This window comes from Nylanderia fulva, unplaced genomic scaffold (assembly GCF_048542155.1).
Source record: "Nylanderia fulva isolate GAGA-0341 unplaced genomic scaffold, ASM4854215v1 Scaffold86, whole genome shotgun sequence".
Classification (NCBI taxonomy): domain Eukaryota; kingdom Metazoa; phylum Arthropoda; class Insecta; order Hymenoptera; family Formicidae; genus Nylanderia; species Nylanderia fulva.
Window position 1 is genome coordinate 219,621 of NW_028190982.1, and position 18,474 is coordinate 238,094.

An 18,474-nucleotide genomic window follows, 5' to 3' on the forward strand; every position below is an offset into this window, starting at 1 on the left:
ACAGTATAAATATTTCTTTTCAATGACAAAATTATGCAAGATATATATAACAATAAAAAAATGAAGAAATTTTTTTCAAAATTACAAAATAAAGAAATTATATTATTTTATAGAAAATACTCATATTAAAAAATAATTCTTTTTCTAGATAATTTTTACTACGTTCCACGTTATTTTATGTTTTTTCTATTCCTTGCATTAATTTTTTTAAATATTAAAATTAATAAATATTAATATATTATTATATATATATAAAATAATATAAGATGTATATATTAATATTAATTACTATTAATTAATAATAAAATAATATAAAATAAATATAAATATAAAATATTTAATAAATAAATGTATAAAATATTTATAAAATTTATTAAATAAATTTTATATAAAATTCTTAAATATTTTTTTTTTAATGAATTATTAATAATGATATTATTTTAGACCTTTGTGGTTTTTCTTTCTTCATATCATTTTTTTCTTATTTGTAATTAATATAATAGTGCTCAAGATGATCTTACATTTAGTATCCTTTATTTTTTACTTTTCTTATATATACTTTTATTTATTTATAAATCTCTTAACTTTTTTGTATGATGCACTAACTACTTTGGCAGTACGATTGTTATATCTCGTACGGGAATATATTTTTACAGTAATCATGTATTTTAATGCTTGCATCCGATGATTATAACATTCGTTATTTTTATCTAACCAATCTGGATGAATTTGATTCGTTGCATGTACACATTCCGTCACTATTTTTTCAAGCATCTGTGTGGATGACCAATGGCTTTGCCATGTACAATTAAACGCCATTAATTGCGTTTTAGTAATATTTGTGTATAGAGTTGTTGGTCGTACTAATTTTGTTACTGTTGGAGCATCTTCATCTGTATTTGGATATTCACGAAATTCTATATATTTTTCATTTGCTGCAGGTTCATCCATTGGTGTTTTCATCATTGCGTTGCGGCAATCGTCACAGTTACTTTTAGCAATACTTCGCCGTGCCACAAATCCGGCAAAAAATGCAATGGCATTTTCATCGTAATTGCTATCAATCGGATTTATATTATCAATTTGTTCGATATTATATTCTTCGAGAAGAATTCTAACATCTTCGTCAAGCAATTCACTTTCATGTTCAATATATTCTACAGTCGCATTGCTCGTATTCATGACATTTTTCTATTGTCTTAACAAGTCGACTTGGTCGATTAATAAGAGTTACACCTTCTGTACATTGAACATTGCCCTTGTCGCTAGTCTGAATATATCCTGTGGAAAGTATATGTCTGATAGATAATCGGATCATTCTTGCGGTTGGATTTGGATTAAAACCTCCGCGTTGTCTCAATTTAGAAAACAAATGTTCGACAGAATCCTGATTACACAATCCTGTCGCAAGTTCAAATCCTTCGTATTGATTTGCAAGTTTTTTATAAGTTGCAAGAATAGCTCGTATAGTTAATGGAAAACCTTTGAAACAAGGAATTTGAACTAGATTTTCCGCCGATTTTGACCATCTTGAGCACCATTCGATAGAATCTGTTAACAGATTTTCAATATCTGAATTTCTGAAGGATAATGGTCGTTTTCCGCCAAATGTAATATTAAGGCTGTAACTGTTACAAGCATCAATAATATTATTTAAGCGTGTTGCAAAGTCAGCTGTAGCTTCCCACGTACTCGTATTTAATTCTTTTGCATTACCAGCTGTTCTTATTGCAGCTGCAAATGTGTGACTAAATAATTGAAAAACTCTTTTAACATTCATCGCTTCGAAATTATTTGGACGAATATGTGCTTCTGTTATATGGGATAATAAATTTGAGCCTCCTTTTGTGGCATTGTCAATATACCAAGTCATTTCAAAATCTGAATACGATGCGATTATTTTTCCATCACAATAAATGTTTTTGTGCGTTCTAAGAAAACTTGCCAATCTTTTTACCAGATGAGGAAAATCAAAAGATGCGTTATATTTTTTTCCATTATGTATAAAACATGGCCTCTGTGCATCAATACCGAGTTCACTATACGCACTTTGATTACATGTGCCTTGATCACATGTTAAAAGTTGCACATCAGCACCCGTTGTACTCAATCTGTCTAAACATTCTTTTAATAATATTATTATTTCTTCTGCTTTCATGCATTTTCCCGGAAGGAAATATGCTAAAGGCTGTCGCCATGGGTGACGCGCATTTAAACTGTCTAGGCAAAAGACAAATACGCATTTAGATCTTTCTGATTTTCTTCCTAGAGGACCAAGATCGACAAGACCTTCTATTTCATCTAATTTTTGCGAATATTCTTCATAAGGTTTTATGGCCATTTCGTCCCATTTTAAGGCACACACTCTTTCCTCTACTGGTAAATAAGAAATCTTTTCCTTTAATTTTTGAAAAATAAAATCACAAAATCCTGGCCGTACGTCATATTCTTCCAGCCATCTTCTAATAGTTCGTTGCCCTGGAAAATTGCAACCTGCTTTTCTTAAGCGGCAGAAAGCAGCAGGTGAATAATAATATAGTTGTCTTGACAGATTTTTCTCTTCTTCTGTATATGCTGCATTGCGTTTATGCAGTTGCAAATTTATCATCGCCTTCGCAACAGGATTTAGATCTTGTTCGTCTACCAATTTGTTTAATATTATTTTCTTTTGTTTATCTTTTTTTGACGTTTTACGTTTTTGTGGAATATGACGTAAACGATATTTCAGATATCTTACTTGTCTTCGCAATCGTATATTTTCAGATTTTAGATATTTAACTTTTGCACATAACTTATGTATTATTTCATTTTTTGTATTTGTTTCTGTACTATTTTTAGTACTTCTTGTATTATTGCACGGAGGAAACAGAACTTTTTCATGTATTGATGGCTCAAGATGCGCCGATTCTATTATATTTGTATTGTTATTATTATTATTATTATTATTATTAGACGGAGGAGGCGTAAGAACTCTTTGATGCATAGATGGCTCAATGTGCATCCATTCCATTATATCTTCATTTTCTATGGAAGAATTAAAATCTAAATGTCGTGGCTGATAGCATCGCAATGAATTTGTTCGTTGTTCAAAAGTTTGTGATTCTGGATGCTCGTCTATTACATTTTCATTAACAACAGTAGACGTAGATGATGTAGTAGATGTTGATACAATATTCTTTATACTTTGTTCTTCTTGTAAATAAAGCACTTCTTCCATTTGCATACTTTTTCTTTTCTTATTTTCATTATTTTTATTAATATTATGAGAATCTAAAGAAATCAATACATTGTGTTCATTACTTACGTTATTTAGAGACTCGAAAGGAATCGGTACTGCACTGCGTTTTAATCCTCTTGTCGTTTTATGTGTGAAGGAGTCTTCAAGAAAATGATCTTCACACACAATCCCGCACGTCGAATAGAACTGGCAGACCATTTTTCTATTTTCGTATTTCCTGTAATAAAAACAAAAGAAAAGAAAATTTAAAAACTAATTTATTTACTCGATATGTTACACATGTAATTGTATTAAAAATTTGTAGAATTAAAATTTAATTTTTTACAATAAAAAAAGAAATAATTAATATTTTAATATTAAATTATTTTATATGTACATGTAATTTTATATGCACATGTATTATTTTATATGTATATGTAAAAAATATTATTTACTACGCGAAATTTATTCGGCATATATGTATATGAGTATAGATATGCATATATCTTCTTATATGTTTGTCTACATAAAATTAATGAAATATTTAGACAAAGAAATATTTTTAGATTTTTCTTTTTATACATTTTATACATTTATTATTATTAATTTTAAATATATATACATTTTACATACTATTTATATATCAATATAAGTATCAAAATAAGTATTAGAAAAAAAGTAATATAACCCAAGTATTGTAGTAAACAAATAAAGTATAAAAAATGTTTAAAACTCATTTAAAACTTATTTTCAAAGACATTTTAAAAATGTGAAAATATTTGGTTCCCCTTTTATTCATTAAAAGAACGTTTATTTTAACGTCAATGTAATATAAATATTTATTTAACGTTTATTAAATATTTATTTTTTGTTAATATTTTTTGTTAATATTTTATTAATAAAATATTAAATATTTAATAAACGTTAAATAAATATTTATATTACAGTAATGTTAAAATAAATGTTTTTTTTTTTTAATTTTAAAAGAAGGGACTTAATCAATTTTTTCACATTTTTAAAATATCTGAAAATGAGTTTTAAACATTTTGTTTGCTACATTTGTTTGTTACTTAGAAATATTAGTAAAAATATAATAAGGATAAGATATAATAATGAAAATAAGCAAAAAATGGTAAGTATTATAAATAGTAATAATTATTTTCAACCATCCGTTAGTCATAATATTTTCCCTTTATTTTCTTTTGCTTAAAATAATTTTTCTTACACAAAACATAAAATACATAAAAAATAGTAAAAAGACATTGATAAATAGGATGGTATTAGAATGGATAAAAATATCGAAATGCTATTTTTTATCCATTCTAATATCATCCTATTTATTAATGTCTTTTTACTATTTTTTATGTATTTTATGTTTTGTGTAAGAAAAATTATTTTAAGCAAAAGAAAATAAAGGGAAAATATTATGACTAACGGATAGTTGAAAATAATTATTACTATTTATAATACTTACCATTTTTTGCTTACTTTCATTATTATATCTTATCCTTATTATATTTTTACTAATATTCCTAAGTAACAAACAAATATAGCAAACAAAATGTTTAAAACTCATTTTCAGATATTTTAAAAATGTGAAAAAATTGATTAAGTCCCTTCTTTTAAAATTAAAAAAAAACATTTATTTTAACATTACTGTAATATAAATATTTATTTAAGGTTTATTAAATATTTAATATTTTATTAATAAAATATTAACAAAAAATATTAACAAAAAATAAATATTTAATAAACGTTAAATAAATATTTATATTACATTGACGTTAAAATAAACGTTCTTTTAATGAATAAAAGGGGAACCAAATATTTTCACATTTTTAAAATATCTTTGAAAATAAGTTTTAAATGAGTTTTAAACATTTTTTATACTTTATTTGTTTAGTAATATGGCTTAAAATAATATTTAATGGATATTGCGATTAATAACTTCTAACTAGGATGAACTGTGGGAAAAATTAACGGAAATATTAAATACAACTGGATGTGGGCCGTGTAAATCAGCTAAAGAATGGACCAAGGTAAATTTTATTACATTTTATTAGTGTAAAACACTATTTATATAAATTATCACATATATGTAACTTTTATATAAAGTTACATATATGTGATAAAATAGCGAGTTATATGTATAGTATATATATATATATATATATATATATAGTTTTATGTTTTAGGAGCAGTATAATAATTATTAATATTAATCCCTGTTCTTTGATATCCATGTCCTCGTCCTCTTCCTCTTCCCCTTCTTCTTCCTCTGCTTCCTCGTATCCCGCGTCCTTTTCCTCCTCGTCCTCCTCTCATGGCAGATTGTACAGCTGCATCAATAAGACCTTTTAAATCTTCTCTCTGAAACAAAAAAGTAAATATAATATAGTAAATAATAATAAAAAACGTAATAAATTGTAATAATTGTAATAATTATTTTAAAAAGATTAATTTTTTTACATTATATATATATAACAAAAATAAATATAACAATTATATTAATTAATAATAAATTATATTAAAACCGGAAAGATAATAAAATGACTTAATAAAAAATGTTTTAAAAGGATTATTTTGCATTTTTTCTAATAATATTGTATGTAAAATACAATTCTGTATATATGATTAATTTTATATTTAATATAAATTGTATTTATATAAAATGTCTAACTTACACTTAATGCTATTAGCGTTGACGCCTCCGTTGACGCTGGTACCGGTGCCTTCTCTGGTGCCGGTATTTCCATTAATGTCGACGCCGGTGCCGATGTCAGTGCTGGTGCTGATACTGGTGCCAGTGCTAGCGCCGGTGTCAATGCCGATGCCGGTGCCAATGCCGGTGTCGATGTCGATGCCTCCGCCGACATCATAGTTGATGACATCGTTGATGCCGATGTCACCGATGCCACTGTTGACACAGTTTCTGCCGACATCGTTGATATCGGCATCAACGATGTCATCATCGGTGTTACTTGTTTTGTCAACGGAGAGAATTCCAATATTCTCTCTCCAGTTTCCTGAAAAAAAATTGTAAAAAATATACTGTATATGTATATAAATACTTAAAACAGGGATGCCGGTTGTCGGAAAATGAAAAAAAAAGATAAATAGAAAGTGAGAGAGGAGATATGTTTCGATATCGAGACACTACTCGCTGAAAAAAGATTCCGAATATAGAAATTTCATCGAAGCTTGCTCGCTCGTTCGAAAGAGTTCTAATTTTAACGTTATTATCTTAACAGTATCTTAAATAAGGCCTTTGACGAGCAATTATTATATAAAATTAAATATATTTTATAACCGTATCGCGCGGAATTCGCAGCGAATATCCATTCGTCGCGGAAGGAGAAAAAAAAAAGTCTCCTGTGGAATATCGGTTACCTTCGGCGCGATCTCTCCGTTCGATCACCAAAAAAAAAGAAAAAAAAATATATATTTTGCAACAAAAGAAAAATAATAAAGAGAAAACTAAAATCTCAATTTAGTTGGGCGCCAGGTGCGGCAGCCGCACCGTCTCTCAATTAATAAATTCGCGGGACGCTAAGTCTTAATTTACTCGGACTTCCTAGTCCCAGCCCTTTCGCGGGCGTCAATCGCGGGAGAGAGAGAGAGAGATCGCGACGGCAACTTTCCCGCTCGGCTAGCCTTTGTGCGGGTAAGGGTTCGGGTGCGTGGCGGCAAGAAATCACCCTAGGAATTAAAGTTAGTAAAACATATATTTAACTTTGGTTCACAAAACACATGAGTATATAATATAAAGAAATAAGCGGCGTGCACAGACGCACGATTGAGAGTTCGGTGGGGCACTACGCCCGGTGGTTCGCCGTGCCGAGTTATGAATAAACAAATTCGCGGCAACAAAGTAGGGTCCCCAATAACGAAAAGACGATTAATTAAATCGGCGACGCGCCACCGGGTATATGGCTCCACGCCGCGGGCGCGTGATCCGCGCGGTATGCGCGACAACAAAGGGGCCGGCGTAAGGGCGCACCGCGTGCGCCGTACATAATTTCCACACACAAAATCAAACGTAATCACGCCTTTTCGTTTAAGCCTTTACAACCTCAATACTTTACAACATTAATACTTTACATTATCAATACTTTAATGAGCCTGAAAGCGTTTATGAGCTCTTTGATTTTCGCTTCGAACAATAATCGGCAACGCGTAAATCGCGGTAATTTTCGCGCGACAATGTTACGCGCGAAGACTGTCCACGCGGGCAGAGAGAATATGCGGAAACGCGAGAGAGTGGATGGGTCGTAATTTCTCCCAATAGGGTCTCGTTACGTTACTAACGCGACTCGACAATAAACGAATCTCTCGCAACTTTTACAACGGCCGGCCGGCAACTAAGTCCAGCGTAATCTATTGACGATAAATGATTCGGAACCCATCCACCCTACTACCTTAATTCGGCGACAGCAGGATGACCACGTCGTCTCACCAGTCCTATGACGCTCCTTGGCGTCCTCTCCTCTCTCGCTCTCTCTGAGTTGCGCCTCAGCTCGGGACTTCTGCTCTCCTCGGGCGCTCGCTAGACAGTGCCGAACCGGGGGCCCTCAGGAGACACGTCGGTGACCCAATTACGTAGATAGGCCACTCGCGGCGCTATCAGGATTTCGGGCCAGCGCGCGCGCCTAAGAGTCGGTGATCTTTCTTAAGAAATTTGTTCTGTTGTAATGTAAGAGGACAAGCGGGCGTGGGAAAGGTAGGTTGGAGAAAGTTTGAGGTGCGAGGGAGAAGGTATAAGTGAGGGTGGCGTGGGTTGAATAAAGGGCTGTTTAGTGAGGGGATGGGTAGTCTAGGGGTGGGGATGAGGGTTCTGGGAGGCGGGGAGTGAGTAGGAACTGGTTGGGGGTTCGAATTGGGGTGTGGTGTGATAGTTTTATGAGGCTGGGGGGGGGGATATAATTGGGGGGGGTGTTGTTGGAGTGGGGGTAGGGGGAATGTGGTTGAAGGGAGGGGTTGAGGGGGGGGGGTGTGGGGTGGGGTGGGGGTGGGGAAGGTGGGGTGGAGTGTACTGTGGGAGGGTGAGGGTTATTGTTTGGTTGGGTTGGGTTTTTGAGTTTTTTTTGGTTGGGTGGGGTATTGTGGAGAGGATGATGTGTTAGTGGTTTATGGTTGTAGTTATGGTGGTGGGGTGGTTTGGTGATTTAGGAGGTGTGTTTTCGGTGCATGGTGGGTTTGGTTGGGGGTCGGGTGTGGTTTTGTTTGTGTTGTTGGGTTATTGGGTTAGGGTTTTTTGTTGGTTTTTTTTTGTGTGTGGTTGGGGTGTGGTTGTGTTTGGTGTGGTTTGTTTGTTGGTGGTTTTTTTTTTTGGTTTGTTTGTGGTTTTGTGGTTTTGTGGGTTTGTGGTGGCGGTGGTAGAGGTAAAGTGTGTGGGAGTGGGGTGGGTTGTGTGTGGTAGGGGGGTTTTTGTGGTTGGGGGTGTTGATTTGTTGGGGGGGGGTTTTTGGGTGTTGGGTCCACAGCATTGGAGGGTTGAGTGTTGGTGGGTGTGTTTTTGTGTTTTTTTTGGTTTTTTGGGTTGTTTTTTTAGTTTTTTTGTTGTTGTGTTTGTTGTGGTTTTTTTAGTGGGGGTGGGTGAGTATGTTGGTTTTTGTTTTTGTGGTTGTTTGGGTGGTTTTTGATCGGCTGTGTTAATTGTGTGTGGTTGGGGTGGGAGTGAGGAGGTTTTTGGGTTGTAGCGCATGAGGGTCTTTGGGTTGGGGGGGGTGGTGTGTTGGTTTGTGGTTGTGGTTTGGGTGTGTGTTTGTGGGTTTGGTGGGTGGTTTGGGGTGTTTTGTGTTTTTGTTGGTGTTTGTTGGTGGTTTTGTGTTGTGGTTTTTTGGGGTGGGTGTTTTGGGTGGGGTTGGTGTTGTGTGGTGTGAGGGGGGGTGTTGTGGGTTGGTGTGGGTGGGTGTTGTTTGTTGGGGTGTTGGGGGTTGTTTTGGTTTGTTGTTTAGGATGTCTTATGGCGGTGAGTTTAGTATGGTGGATTTCCGGAGGCCGCAGGGATTGAGGGGAATGGATGTTATTGGGGTGATGGGGGGCGTGGTTGTTGGGCGGGGTACTGGATCAGGGTGAGGAGGATTGATGGAGATGGGGTATGGGTTTGTGGTAATATCTTCCGTCGTCTCTTGCATTATCCTTACCCGCGGAGTCCTGATCCGCGGGTTGCCCTTCGTAGGCGGTCGTCGCGGCAGCGCACGGCAGGGCCGCTCCTTGCTCTCCTTCGGGATTCCGGAAGTCCCGGGGGCGGCAGCTCTCCTGCCGGCGCTCCGTATGCGGGGACTCGGGTGCTTGTTGCACCCGAGTGGCCATCCCCTGTTCGCCCCTGGAAGGTACAAATTTTTAGGCAAGTGGCACCTACTCCGTTGTCGGATATTGGGTGAAGAAATTTTTAACCTTGGGCTTACCGGGCATGTCCCTGACGAAGGGGGTCCCCGTCGTCCTGCTTCCTATGCCTTCCCTTTTCTCCTCCAGGTTTTCTCTATCGGCTGAGACTCGTCGCACATCCTGTCTGCCGCCGAAATAATCCTAACTCTCAACAAAAAAAATATATGGAAACGCGTAGCAGCGGGTTCGCGTCCGATCCCGCGCTTTTCGCACGCACGCTCTCTCTCTCTCTCACTGTCTCGGGAGAGCAGAGGTCCCGTGCCCTCCCCCGATCGGGCCATTCAGCCCTTGTGACGGACAATTTCAATTTGTCACGTCACAATTTATTAAAACATTACTATTAGTAGAGTTTTACAAAAATTAGTGTTACAAAATGTTATTATCTTGTATCTCGATAAAAGATCACGAGTAATTCCTTGAGCAAGCAAATCTGAAGGCTATTAACCGAAAAGAATGAAACGTAATACAGGGTTTGTCCGGAAAGTAATGCGTCGCATTTTTTTAAAAAAGAATTTATTGATCGCATAGGTAAAACAACTTAAAATTGTTCGAAGTATGACCCTTCTGCGTCAATACATTTTTGCCAACGCGATTTCCATGCGTCATAAGATTTCTGGAACTCCTTGACTGGGATGCTGTTCAGGGAGGCCGTCGAAGTAGCTTGTACGTTGTCAACCGACTCGAGCTGTTGTCCTTTGAGCTCCCTTTTCAGCCGAGGAAATAAAAAAAAGTCCGCCGGGGCCAAGTCGGGACTGTAGGGCGGCTGCGGCACCGTTGCCACACCGATCCGGGTCAGGTAGGCCGTAATAACAAACTTTATCGCATAGCGTTGCTCTATCGTTCTCTCCATCACAAGTTCGACGCGACCACTAAGCAGAGGTTCACAGAATAAGCCGTCCTAACCCTCCAAGCGCATGGAAACAATTGAGCGACCTACCGTTGGAAAGTAAGGGTACCCCCCTTCCTCCCCAACCGGTCCCATCGCTCTGCGATGTATAGTCGCGTCACAAAAAAAATGCGACGCATTACTTTCCGGACAAACCCTGTAGATTTCGTAAAATATTGTTTTATCTCATTCGCTCTTATTTTCATCTCATTGTCGCTTTCTTTTATAAATATTACTCAAAATTATAATATTAATTCTATAATTACTATTCTAACATTAGATTATACCACACGACGTGAAACTTTTATATCATAAAAATTAAAAAATATTTTTAGATATGTGTTGCGTACTTACCATCGCAATATGACAACAGACAAATTTTGTCAGACCGACCAGGCTCACTGACTGAGGACTGACACGGACCACGGACGGCACGGACTCACGTCAACTGAACAACTGAAGCACATGTACTTACGCATGCTAGCATGTCCGCACTGTTGCCGATAATTTTGTCAGTCACGCACGCGCAGTACTGATTAAATTCAAGCGCGATAGATCGCGAGCAATAAAAAGACAGCCTTAACACAATATTGTTTCACTTTTTTTGTTCTTAATTTTATTTAAAAATCTTTTGATAGAAATATTAAAAAATAAAAAAATTAATTTGATAAAATAATATTGTAAAATAATAATTGTAAAAATAATAACATTAATTGTATAAAATAATATTAATAAATTAAATTAATACTTTTCATAAACATTATAAACAAGAGCATAAAAATTCAATTTATATATTTGAAATTAATTCGAAAATTTTGTCCAAAACTTATCTCAAATTTTGTAGGCAAATTACAAAAAGAATATTCTGTAACATATGTATAATTAATGTAGATACTGTGTTAATAGATTTAGTAATCGATTCTGTATAATGTTTATGTTTAATGTTAAATAACTATATTATGTACAATAATATTTGTTTTATATTAAACATCAAAAATAAAAGTCGTATACGCACACGCAATTAGTGTGAATAAATTGCAGAAATTCGTGAATAAATACAAAATATCATCTCAAAAACAAAATGAATCTTACTCAAACATATTTAATATAAATTATATAAAATAATACATTATTTATTTATCAATTAATACAAAATATATTGTAGAATATTTCATATAAAACCTTTAAATAATTAGATATCACGAGTTGCAGATAATAGTACAATAAATAAATGCACATAATTATATCACGAAATAATTAAATGTTTAATTATTGAGATCTATTTTAATTAAGGTTACTTTCATTTATTTTAGTTTATTTTTATTTATTATCGTTGTCTTAGTCTAAATTTAGTAAAAAGGCAGTGCAAAAGAGCTTTAAAGTAGGCAATATAAAGAGCAGTATCAATTATTTATTTATTCAGTTTAAAGGAAAGAAAAGGAATTTATCACGAAATAATAAAAAAATTAAATATTTATTCTAGAGTTAAATATTAAAATATATAAAAAAAGAATATAACATTTTTTGTAGAATATAAAAATAAACTTTATGTTCTATAATTTTCTGATACTTATGATTGTATTATTAAAACAAATTGAATATAAGTAAAACAAAATTGAATAGAAATAAAAAGTGCAAGTACAAAATATAGCAGAATATGTAATTAAAGATGATATAAAAAATTTACCGCTGTTGCTTATCCATAAATGATATCTGTTATCAGTCTGCAATGGGAATCTATATAAACGTTTTCCTAGAGATCTTGAACTCGTACAGTTTTTATACATGCACTTATCGTAAAAAGTATCTAAACGGCACTGATTAGACATTTTTCTTTATTTTTTATAACTATTGTTATTTTTTATAATATTATTGAAACGTGAACAATTTTGCACTTATCAGAACAACGCACTTCGCACACAAACACAAAAAATCCTTTACAGATAATTTTGCGTGTAAAATCCTTTACGGACAATCGCGAAGCACGACTAACACAAAACAGCGCGTATACTTCTCTCACGAGATTATCAAGATAGCGAGTGATACGTCGACTCGCAATTGCTCGCAATATGATCTCTTCCCTCCTCTACCCTACCACACATTCAGATGTTCTTTCCGAAAATTCTTACAGATTCTTACGGATATCTCAATATCGAAGTGTGTGTATGCGTATGCGCATGTGTATATCTGTACACGAGCATTTGCCATGCAATTTTCATAATTTACTTTTTCGAGAAACTTTCTTTCTATGGTACTTTAATTCGCAAAATTCGGGACACCTTATATATATATATATATATACATTTTTGTACACGTGGTATATGTATTAAATAAAAAATATTAATATACATATATTATATTATATAACAATTTTTGTATAATTTAAAGTATAAAGTATATTTAATTATTCATTTAATTTCATTTAAATATATATTATTATAGAAATTTTTTTTTATGATAAATTATTTTCCATAAGTTTTATTTTTTTTATTATTTTTATTTTATAATATTATGTTAATTTTTTGTTATTTTTATACAAATATATTTATTTTATTTTCAATATTTATTTTCTTATTTTTTTTTATATTTTTTGTGCAATCAATTTAATTTTCAGGGATGTTATTTTTGTAAATGAATATAAAATTATTGAAAATATTTTATAAATACAATTGATTTATTATTTCTTATTTTTTATTCATTTACAATTCTGAAAAAAAAAAAAAAAAAAAAAGAAAACATATGGTCTTGAACTCTGATCTTCGTCGTATTCTGGTCTATCAATTGTGGATGTAGCACGGACATGAACTAAATTTGGCTCTTTTACCGACATCGAAAGTGGATGTGGCCATGTAGTTCCAGACGCTCGTAAAATGGATGTACGTGACGCTAGTGAGCAGCCTAGAAAAAGCGTTTGACGAAAAACGGCGGCGTGGCCTCTCTCATTCTTCTCTCTGCCCAAACACAGATTAAGGGTCGACAGGCGACATGGTAGAGACGCCTATCGGCCGGCCGGGAATTAGAGATTCTTATATTCCAGATATTAGCGAAACTACTGAATGAATCTTATTAAATTTATGATATTCTTAATCAGTAAGCTCAAATGCAGTCCGCCAAAGAGTTATTTATTGAAAAAAAGATGAAAATAAAATTTATAATATAACTTGGGGGAATGCGCAGCTAGTAACGGGTAAGGTTGGGTTAGCCAGGAGTCCGTATTTTATTTATTATAAATTTTTCAGAGCAAAAATGCAAAATCCGACTCTTTGGCGGACTACTTTATTATATCAAGAATATATTAAAAAAAAAAAAACCAAAGTTATGTCACTTATTTTATGAAATATCTGGACGATAAGATTCTCACTAGATTCATAAGGAGCAGGGGAAATTTCTGTGGTAACATGCTGACTGCTTGACAAGGAGAGAGCATCATTCCATCTTTGTCTCTATTACATCGCATATGTAGTAGCGTCCATGTAGGTACAAACACTAATACGTGAGCACACGGATGCAAATATTGAGAGATAATGTCAGCAAAAAGGCTATCATATTATTTTTATTTTTTTGTATATGTATGCATATGTAAATAAAGAACAAAAATAAAAACTATTTTAAATAATAAGAATCTATTTGTGTGTGTGTGTGTGTGTAATTAAAAATTAATAAAAAAATTAAAAAATCAATTTATATACCATATATTTTTTTTATATCATATAAAAAAATCTTAGAAATGTACTTAAATTTTTCGTAGATCCTCGATTTTTTTCATTGCTTCTAAACATTCAGCTAAAAGAGCAGTTGAGACATGTTACGCATAAGTTATTTATAATTTTCGTTCAAATTAAGAGAATATTGTATTGAATATATTGTAATGCATATACACATTAATTTTCATTAATTTACTTGTTTAACAAAAACATGGTTTTTTGATAATAATTTAAAATTATTTCTGCTCAGTGATTTTTAAATAGCCGCAGTATATTGACGGTGCAAAGGTAGCATAATCAATTGTTTTTTAAATGAAAACTGGAATGAAGGAATTGATTAAAGCTGTTTTAATTTGTAGATTTAAAATTTAAATTTTAAGTTAAAATTCTTAAAAGAAATTATGGGACGAGAAGACCCTATTAAATTTAATATAATTTTTTTATTTAAGGAAATAAATTTTATTTTAATGATTATATTTTATTGGGAGGATAATTAAATAAAATGAACTTTAATTTAAAGATAATTTTAACATTAATTAATAAAATTTTTATAAAGGATTGATTATTAAATTAAGAAAAATTTTTTTTTTTTATAATAATTATAAAAATTAATTACCTTAGGGATAACAGCGTAATATTTTTAGAAAGATCATATTAATAAAAATGATTGCGACCTCGATATTGAATTAAAATAAAAATTAAATAAAAAAGTTTAATAGTTTAGTCTGTTCGACTAATAAAATTTTACATGATTTGAGTTCAGATCGGTGTAAGCCAGATCGGTTTCTATCTATAATAAAATTAAGAAAATTTTGTACAAAAGGACTTTTTTTTAAATTATATTTTTTTTAATGAATAAATTTAATTGATCAAATATATGTAAATAAATAAAATTACTTTGGCAAAATTTAAGTGTATTAAATTTAGAATTTTAATGATGTATAATAGAAAAAAGTTATACAAGTAATAATTTGTCAAAATTTAAGATTATATTTTTATAGTGCGTTAAATATATTAAGATTGTTAATTTTGTTATTAATTATATTAGTTGGGGTAGCTTTTTTAACTTTATTGGAACGAAAAATTTTAAGATATGTACAAATTCGTAAAGAACCTAATAAGGTGGGATTTATAGGATTATTTCAACCTTTAAGTGATGCTATTAAATTACTTAATAAAGAATTATTTTATGTATATAAATCTAATTATAATTTTTTTTATTTATGTCCTATAATTAGATTTGTTTTAATAATAATATGATTGGTATTTCCTTACATTACTAATATTTATTTTTTAAATTATTCTATTTTATTAATAATTGTTTTTATAACTAATAGAGGGTATGTTATAATTTTTATGGAATGATCAGCTAATTCGATTTATTCAATAATAGGGGCAATACGATCAGTTTCACAAATATTATCATATGAAGTAAGATTTATTTTAATTATTTTAGTAATATGTTATATTATTTTAGTAATATAAATTATGTTATTATATTAGTAAGAGAGAGATATTCTTTTTTTGATTTTATTAATTATCAATTTTATTTATAATATATAGTAGTTTTATATCCTTTGTTTATTATAGTTTTTATTAGGATTTTAGCTGAATTAAATCGAAGTCCTATAGATTTTATCGAAAGTGAGTCAGATGATTTAATATTGAATATTTTAGGGGTGGGTTTACATTAATTTTTTTATCTGAATATGGAATAATTATTTTTTTTAGATTAATTAGAATTTATATATTTAGGAATTTATTAAAATATTCAATAATTTTAACTTTTATTTTAATTAATATTTTATGTAGAATAGTAATTTTTATACATGGAATACTTCCTCGAATACAATATGATAAATTAATATATTTATGTTGGAAAATTATTTTACCAATAATTTTGGTTTATATTTTATTAATTTTTGGATTTAAATTTATATTATTAATAATAATTTAGTAAAAAAAATTAAATGTTTAAAAGTTAATAGAAAATTAAAATTTCTTTAATATGTTTTCAAAACATAAACTTAAATTCAAGATTATTAACTTAATTTAATAGTAATTTATAAAAAATTTAAATATTAAATATAATTATTTTTAATATTTTAAATTTATTTATAATAATAAATTTTAAAATATTTATTTAAAAATAATTAAATCTCAAATTTTTATTAGGAAAGGTAATAAGATAAAATAAAGAAAGTAACATAATGATAAAATTTGTCTAATAATGATAAAAGGTTGAGCTCCTGCTCATGTTAATAGGATAAAAATATTAATGAAAATTCAAAATAAATATTGATTTAAAGGATAAAATGATAATGAATTAAATTTTATAGAAATTAGAGGTAAAAAATATAAGATAATAATTGATGATAATAAAGCAATTACACCTCCTAATTTGTTAGGGATAGATCGGAGGATAGCATAAACATATAGAAAATATCATTCAGGTTGAATATGAATTAAAAATGTATTTTATAAATAAGTGAAATATTATATATATATATAATATATATATATAAGTGTATATATATATATATATATATATATATATACATATACAGATATGAAAGAACTTACGAGTAACGTATGATGGCTTAATGCAAGAATATTTAATCACGTAAAAAACTTGAGTTCAAATATATCAATATCAATTTTTTTATAATAAATTAGAATATAGAAAATCATAGAAATATATTTTTTATATAGGCGATAAACTTAAAAATTTGATATTGAAAATATTTTAATCATTTTACAACTACACACACTATAAATATATAAATGCAAAATACTTCCGTAAATAAATTTCAATAAATCAATTGCACACATGCACACAGCTGGTATGTAGATTTTTATTAAATTTATTTTCTGAATTATTTTACACTTATATATATGTAGTAAAAATATTTTTTATTGATATATTTGAACTCTAATTTACTGGATGATATACTGAACATCCTTGCATTGATTATATATTACTCAACGGTACGTTCTTTCACGTTATAAGTTATTGGAGCAAATTATACAATAGCATCAATAATCAAAAAGAAATCAAGAATAATCAACATATCCCTTATATAATATATATATATATATATATATATATACGCACATATGTGCATAAGGATATATAAAATTTATAAAAAGTAGGTACTTATTAGCCTTGCTACGCTACTGCCTTCTGCTACGGAAGGCCAGAAAGCATTTTCAGGCGGCATCTCGCGTATACCGGCACGGTAGAGGAACAAGGAGAACACGTGATTATCGGTCCTTGTCTCTTTACGGTGCGTCCGCGTGAGCAATGCAATGGGTATGTACGTGTACAGACATGCATCACTACATAAAACCCGAGAATTGGTTTCTCGGCGTTGGCAACACTGAAATCGAAGTTTCGCGTTGTCACCGCGCGAGGTCTCCAACATCAATTCGGAGTTTGGCCGACCGACCTGTCGACCCTTAATAGACAGATCGCCAAAGGTCTGGATGAAGGAGAGACCAGGGGGTCGATTGTGTAACTTTTTCTAAAGTGAAAACGTGAAAAGTGAAAAATTTCCACCAATCACGCATTGATTTTAAAATAAAATCGATGTGTGATTGGAAGAAATTTTTCACTTTTCACATTTTTACTTTAGAAAAAATTACACAATCGACCCCCAGGGTACTTATTACGGTTCTTTGGGTGAGTTTGCTCACGAGGTGAAAATCACAAAAGTGAGAGATTCACTAGGTTGTCTACGCTTCTATTGGTCAAAATCTAGTGAATCTCTCATTATTGTGATTTTCATCTCGTGAGCAAACTCACCCAAATAACCGTAATAGATACCCAGGGAGTCGATTGTGTAACTTTTTCTAAAGTAAAAATGTGAAAAATGAAAATTTTCTTTCAATCACACATCGATTTCATTTTAAAATCAATGCGCGATTGGCGGAAATTTTTCACTTTTCACGTTTTCACTTTCAAAAAAGTTACACAATCGACCCCCAGGGGGTCGATTGTGTATCTCAAAACCTAGTGAAAATGACAAAAGTGAGCATTCACTTGATTGGCTATTTTTCATCACTATAGTGAAAACACGAAATATTTCACGTGAGATTATTCGACAAGAATTATTGTGTCGAATAATGTCAAAATGTGTCATAGGGTGCATTCGTTTATGCAGTGACTGCCGCAAATGTCGTTCGTTTACTCCACCTGCGCAACCGACTGCAGCGCAGTTTGTTGTTCGTTTAAGCAGAGCTGCTGCCTATCTGCGCAGCCATCTCGGAGGTCCTGC

General features: G+C 31.4%; 2 protein-coding genes across 2 annotated transcripts in view; both read right to left on the reverse strand.

The window, feature by feature from the left end:
* Positions 1 to 451: 451 nt before the first annotated feature.
* LOC146719798 (uncharacterized) overlaps positions 452 to 18,474 on the reverse strand; it is a 192,963-nt gene continuing 174,940 nt past the window's right edge. The window contains 2 exon segments of the mRNA XM_085489504.1: positions 452 to 1,188; positions 1,190 to 3,455. Of these exon segments, the coding sequence (XP_085345630.1) occupies positions 562 to 1,188; positions 1,190 to 3,455 (2,893 nt within the window). The 3' untranslated portion in view covers positions 452 to 561.
* Positions 5,342 to 12,554, reverse strand: LOC114928984 (uncharacterized). The gene is made up of 3 exons (XM_029300352.2): positions 12,181 to 12,554; positions 5,902 to 6,243; positions 5,342 to 5,587 (listed from the first exon to the last, which is right to left on the reverse strand). Coding segments are annotated over exons 1-3 (486 nt in total). The 5' UTR covers positions 12,323 to 12,554; the 3' UTR covers positions 5,342 to 5,585.